The sequence below is a fragment of the Aphanomyces invadans genome (assembly GCF_000520115.1).
Source record: "Aphanomyces invadans strain NJM9701 unplaced genomic scaffold supercont1.5, whole genome shotgun sequence".
Classification (NCBI taxonomy): domain Eukaryota; phylum Oomycota; class Saprolegniomycetes; order Saprolegniales; family Verrucalvaceae; genus Aphanomyces; species Aphanomyces invadans.
The window spans coordinates 2210565-2217645 of record NW_008580150.1 but is presented as its reverse complement, the minus strand read 5'-3'; the positions used below and the strand labels follow the sequence as shown (position 1 = coordinate 2217645).

The following is a 7081-nucleotide window of genomic DNA, read 5'->3' as shown; positions in this document are numbered from 1 at the left end:
GGAGCTCTCTGCTGTATTTCTGTCTGCTGATCGACGCTGCCTCTAGTTCGCCAAATATGCTGCAGCTATCAAGATGAAAGGCTCCATGCTGGACAACGTCATTGGATTCATCGACGGCAGCAAGATCGAGACGTGTTGAATCACGCAGAAGCATTGTTGCGCGGACAATCAGCAGCCTGATCTGCAGCGTTTGCTTTACAGTGGTTATATGCGGTGGCATTGCCTCAACTACCAAGCGGTCACTGCACCTGATGGCTTGTGCATTCACTTCTGGGGGCCGATTGAAGGCTCTCGCCATGACACGATCTTGCTCCGTTTGAGCAAACTCGAAGAGTTCTTGGACAAAAATCGCAGTAAATTGCTGGATTTTTTATTCTTGGTGACCCTGCCTATGGCGTGTGGGATTGGATTTGCTCGGGGTACAAGGCCAATGAGTTGGACGCAAACAGAAAGGCATTCAATTCTGCTTAGAGCAAAGTCCGCCTATCTGTCGAGAGGTCTTTTGCAATTATGAAAGGACATTAGGCAATTGTGGGGTACAAAATGCAACAAGAGATTATACTTCAAAGCGTCTGGAAGGTATTCATGCGTGCAATACTTTTTTACAAATTGCCACAGCTGCTACTATGGCGGCAATCAAATCAGTGAAAATTTCAACTTGACACCGCCACAGCTTGAGGAATAATTAGTTCTTTAACAAATTTTCCACTACTACTACGTAATCACACGGTGTTCTTATATTTGGTGTGCAACGTATATTGAACAACGTGAAGTAAAACATATATTTGTAATGCCTATTCATCTCGCTTAACTGACGAATGAGTGTCATCATATCCTCCGTCCTTTTGCGTTCGTCCTCTCGTTGCTGCATTCGTTCCACCCGATCTTTTTCACGCTCTTCAAGCTCCATTTCAAACTTGTGCTTCTTAAACTTCATCCGTTATTGCTCCAACTCGAATTTGCGATCTTGGGTTTCAAATTTTGCTTTGCGCTTCTGACTCACCACATCGCTATCAGTTGAATCGTCAGGGTCCACGGACGTGCGGCGGCCTCGACGCATTGCTAGGTCGCGGATGTGCGATTCCTTTTCTTCTTTCTCATTTGCTGCCGCTGTTGCTGTAGATCGTTCAGCTTGCCCGCATGGTCGTCGTACATCTGGAGCAACTAGTGAAGCAGCACTATCTTGCCTGTGATGTCTTGTGCCGCTCCTGACAGGTATTTCGAACTTTCCTGAAACTTTTTGTGCGCACGAAGCAAATGGTAAAAGCGCGTTGACGCCATTTTTTCGTCGAGGCCACTTCTTGCAAACGGTGGTAGCTGCAGCAGCTTGGCTGCAACACTGTCCCATGCCTTGGCTGTGTTCTTAGCATGATTAAACGGAAGGTCATTGCTGACCTGTGTGAGGAGGTTTAGATCGTCGGCATCACTCCACCATTTCCGTGCTGAGGAGTCGGCGTCTGGTTGCACCTCGTCGGACATGATGGCTGTTAACGGTGGCTCAAAGTGAAATGTTATGCGGATGCAGCGGACAAAGTACTGGTTGTAAAATCGTGCAATTTGGCATCAGCTGCAATAAGTTGCTACAGGTTGGTTCCAAACTAATCGAATTTGACAAGATAGGATACAGATAGAACAGAACCAGCGTTTGCGAAATCTGTCTACAGTATTACCAACAATCGCTTTGTTCTCATCGAGATCGACTGTTTTGAGCGCTGTCAATATGTCGCTCATTTCCAGGTCCGCGGCAGTTTGTTGGGCCAGCTCACGCATCACCGGATGGGCAATGCATGGAAAATGTAGCGCAGTGTTGTAAGTTATGCTGCTGATACGGCCTGAATGCAGGTTGGTAAGTCAGTGTGTTTAACCTTATGGCAACTCATTCTTTCATTTGGCTAGATACGTCTTTGCAAACAACCTCGCGTGCAAGTAAGCAGTGTTTGGGAGAGAGATATTGGATGTAGAAAAGGTTATTGCATCGGGTAAGAGGGTTAATTTATGCGAAGGGATCGATATTGATGTCAAATCGAGACACGACTTCGACATCGATTTGATTTGACGAGCCCATGTCGATGCATACTTGCATTGCTGTGTGTTATCGATGACGATTAATTATCGAGGATGGTAAGCAATCGCAACATGAATCTGGTCAGCACATAATTGTTCAACGATACTGCTCATTTCTACTGGACTCCTTATGTTGGCATCGCGCGCAAAATACCGTAAAAATGTCCTTACTCGATAACTCGGGTTGCATCACAGTTGCATCTTGCAGCAGAGCCTGTGGAACAGCTGTGCTACAATTCGGCTGCATTGATCACTTCCGTTAAAATTCAGCAATTTCTTTATCGGCCGTGGAGGCAAGTCGTTCCAATTTATGGTCCTTGGGGGATGATGCTTTGAGCTCTGTTTGTACTGTTTGCCCTGCGTGGTTTCAGTGGGCCGTCATGAGTACCACTGCTACATTTCAACAGTGGTACTTGCTGACGTCTACTTTGGCACGACGCGATATCCGTCTTCGGTACGCTGGTAATAGTGAAGGGAATGGTCTCCAACGACGAATGCTTCCTGCGAAATTGAGACAGTGTATGGTTTTGGCGGCATTGAAAACGAAAATGAAGTTTTTGCACATGTACCTTTCACACTACCTAGATCTATTTTTTGAGAGGTTTCAACCACAATCCATCTGATCCATACCGCATTGATTATTGCTAATTTTGGAAGACATATTTAGGGATAAATCTATTTTCAGAATTTGCCACAAAGGTCTCATATTGTTGCAACATTGGATGTTCATCCAAGAAGGTGAATAAATGTCTATTTCAAGTTAACGGGTAATATGCGTGTTGTGAGCCCGTTCGACTGAGCGGTGGTACACCCTGTCTAGCTGTGCGGTTAACACAAAGTGGTGGGGTGGATGTGTTCAACAAGGCACTACTGTCCTGCATCAAGTGAACTGTACGTCGTGTTGATCATTGAAGAGAAAACATGCACGATTTTGATGTTTAACGCTGGTGGTGAAGTTGAAGGGCATTCTATCCACTACAGTTGCTACTAGTGTTACATTCCAAAACCTGCGATTTAGCCTAAGAATGAGAAGAAGCTCTGCTGTATTTGGCAACAAGCCTTGGCGTCGATGACTCCAAATACGCTTCGTTGTCGAAAAGGACCGTTCGATGGCGTTGGAAGTTGGTGGGATGTGAAGCTGCAGGTAGTCGTAGATTTCGTGTTAGTCGTCTGGTCAGGGTTGCTTTTGAACCTTCGCTTTACTATGTCACCTCGTCTTCAAATGCTCCGAGTCCCACGCACTCGCGCTCCGTGCGTTCGAATACATTTGAGATCTTGAACTTCAGCAGCGCCGCTTTGTTTTCTACATTCAATTCGCGGGAGCGTTGTAACTTCATAACGGCGTCCTCGACTCAACAATCGCAGCTGCCGAACTCAAGTAGGGGCTCTTTGTAAGAAATTCATCCTCCATCTGGTCGAAGTACGCACTTGAAGCATTTATTGACATATCTCTCCGCTGAAGTAGTTTCGTTACCTTGTCCATTTTTTGCATGTCTTCGAGAGCAATTCCAGCAGTACAATATCGGCCTTAGACGGGCTAACGCGTTGGACAGCTGACGACATCATGGCCAAGAATGGATGGAGTTGGAAGAAGCGCTCAAGAATTGCCTAAGTTGATGGCCAACGTGTTGAGTTTTGCAGTTTTGGTTGAAGAACCTTTGTTGACGTGAGTCGACGAAGCATTACAACATTGTTGAGTGTTGTCAATGCCACCAGTAAGTCTTCGACCTTTGGTAGAGCTTGCTGGTAATAGGTCATCTTATGAGCATTAACAGCCAGATTTAGTCGATTACTGACAAAATCTACCAAGGAATAGACAATATCAGGTGAGCTTGCGACGACGGAGCAGTTGTCGGCAGCCAAAAAACGGATGTCTGCAGTTCCACCATCGTAAAAGCCCACGACGGTTGCCATGTACTCCGCATGTAGTTGAGCACCGTGCTTGACAACAGTGTCCGAGATTTCAGCTTGTAAAGCTTCATTCGATACCACCAACGAGGATGTAGACAGCAACATTTGTTGAAGTGCGTCATGCCGCTTGTAAAGAGCAAAAAAGGATACATAATGCTCGTTCTTCAGGGGGGTCCAGCCGTCGAACATGATTCCAACGCTTAGAGCTAGCTCCTTGCGATTGCCTCTTCAAGTTTCATCGAGACTCCCTGAACATATTGTTTAAGTGACTTGGAACCTGGACCCTTGCAGCTGACGGAGGAAGTACTTCAAGTAAGTCGCCAGACGACAAGTTTGCACGCTTCCAGATTTCACCAATTATGTGGCGATCATGGCCGAATATTCGACAACATATCTATTTTATCGCACCTCGGTGGGTGGAGCTGGTACAATTGCTTCACCACGCGCAAGAGGAGTTGGACAACCATTGCCCGGCTCTGATCCGACGTCAGGTCTTTCATGGAAATCGCACTATGCACATTTGCCCCTCAATACTATCATCTTTCTTTGTATTCGGATAATTGATCATTATTCGTATGATATTATCTTGAATTCATAATGAAAAGTAGAAACCGTTCTGCATTATCAGTACCTATTTTAAATTCAGTAGGCCAATGTGGTTAGCAGTATTGAGCACTATGAGATACTATTTCCCGTTGTGGCGTATTTATTTTGGGCCGGAGGTCATAGTCTATAATGAATTTGGTTGAGCTTTTATCGGCCCAGATTCTGATACAAAATACGTCGATATAATTGGTAGTATGTCAAATTGGTTTCAAGTTTTTAGATTCGCTCACTTACAGAAAACGTGGGACTTTAAGCCGCACACGCATCGATGTAGCTTTGGCTTGCGAGATATGATTAAACATGTTACATCGAAGTTCGTGGCATGCTCTTACCAATAGTAGGCCTCAGAAAAAGTTGTTTGATAGTTATTACATATAGTGAAGACACGACACCAAACTGACAAGACCTGGTTCTGAGATTGGTTGACTGACATTGGTTGTCAGTTTGATTCGTCCACCCAGATCTTTCGTAGAAACCTCCATATCTTGTAAAGAATGGGAAGAACCCCAAGCAAACGATCCAGGAGTCGTTCCGCGGTGCATCCACACGCTGGACTTATGCGAATTAACTAAAGCAATTCGTAGCCTACTATGCATTGCACACGCAAGGCATAGACCTGGTCGCCGCAACCACCGAGGTATGCACGGACATTTTCCATCATCTGTTCTCAATGGGACGAAATGCGGGCAACATCGACACGGCCAACACAGCCTTGGTCGCGTTCTTCAACATGCACAAGTCGAACCCAGCTCAAGCAAGCGATTCCAAGCAGTACGTGGTGGGGCTACAATAGTACAACGTCAAAACAATGTGGATGATGAAAACTATGTCCACCCGCTCGCTACTCACGAGCTGTCATCTCTGATGAGCATGTTTACCGTCAATTCATTTGTCGGCGCCATGTATCGTCTCATTCTCTGCTGCAGCTACCTTGGACGTTTTGTATCAGCGAAATACTTGCGTTGAACTAAATTGACGTCGCTCTGGTGAAGTCAGAAAATGGTGCGTATGTTTCGATTCGCTTGCGATGCCATAAAAAAGCAATTATTGAAAAGGATTGTCAGGTTTATCATCTTGTGAATGAAGATTAATTTCCTTGTTTACGTGTGTGTGGATTTTATGAGTACTGGTACTTCCTTGATATCTTGAAATTTGTAGTGGAAATATATATTAATTCATGATGGGTTTTGGTCGTAATTAAATTGTACGCCAAGATTGCTACTGTTGTTTGATTGGACAAAATAAGCCATTTCCGATCCGTCAACGGCGACAAGATATTTCACGACGAAATATAGTTACTGTGATACGCAATAACTGTGAAACGCAATTGCTGTGAGAGGGCACCAGGAATTGACTTGTCAAATGAGCGACGGTTCAACGAAGTTTGAATTCCTTCCCACTCTGCCATCACGCGCTTGATAATGACCAGGCGCTTGGTCATGATGTTCTCCTTGTTCTTCATCCACACCCTCCGTTTCTCCAATCGATTCCATTCGCGCTGCCCCAATCGTCATTGCTAATGCACAATGACGATAGCTCCAGATTGAACGAGCCAATCATGAATTAGTGCTGTGGATTCAATCTTTTATTGCGGTGAGATATTTCGTGAATTATATATATATATACATTATAATATACATGATGCTTGAGCATTTGACGATGTTAGCCATAGCCAATCATCGATTACTTCAATGGACACATCATATTCAAACACCATCTGGTGAATCCCTTTGATTGATGAGAAATCGCAAGAAACGTATGTGTTCCCTCAATTTTGGCCAGGAGTGTGTATTCATGCACTCCATGCACCCCATGATCCTAAAGCTGACCAATTAAAATGAAGCATGAATTATCAGATGGCAAACTAATAAACCCCCATCAAGGTTATTATGACTCTACGAACGAATATACTCTTGCGAGAACTTTATCAATTGACGAAGACTATAACATTTAGGATGCAAATTGACTATCATTTTTGACTTTGATTGACCATTTCATGAAGAGTATACAGGAATGTGTCAAGTCCATTGTATTCAGAAGAATACGCGGAGCAGTACAGCATGAAAACATTCATCTATAAACACGCAAATTGAAAAAAGGTCGGTCGATGCGTTCGACCACTGTAAATGCATTGGACAAATTCATGTTAGACGTCAACTGCATGAAATTATTGAGACAACACCTAGTCTACCGATTAGAGGTGTACTGTACACATTATGTATATTTACAGTCAACTTGATAAAAACTCGAAAGAGTGGTACTCCAGGTTATATGGAAATTTGTATGCAGAGGATTGTTGTAGATTTAGAAATACTTTTACACTTGAAGTTGTAAAAGAGTGCCTGGTACTGTGTAGCTGTTTTGATTCGCCCAAGCAGGAGAAAATATATTCAAAATATCCTCTTGTCCAGCCGCTGATCGGCATCCATAAAGTCAAGTATACCCTGGACGACACGAATCGGTACGCGCAAGCGCCGCCATCGTTGGCCTCACACAATGC

At 44.3% G+C, this 7081-nt stretch overlaps 1 protein-coding gene across 1 annotated transcript; it reads right to left on the bottom strand.

Moving 5' to 3' along the window:
* Positions 1–1164: 1164 nt before the first annotated feature.
* Positions 1165–1479, bottom strand: H310_03682 (hypothetical protein; the record flags this gene model as incomplete). The annotated part of the gene is made up of 1 exon (XM_008867643.1): positions 1165–1479. The coding sequence occupies one exon, from the start codon at positions 1477–1479 to the stop codon at positions 1165–1167; it is 315 nt and encodes a 104-aa protein (XP_008865865.1).
* Between the last annotated feature and the right edge of the window lie 5602 nt (positions 1480–7081).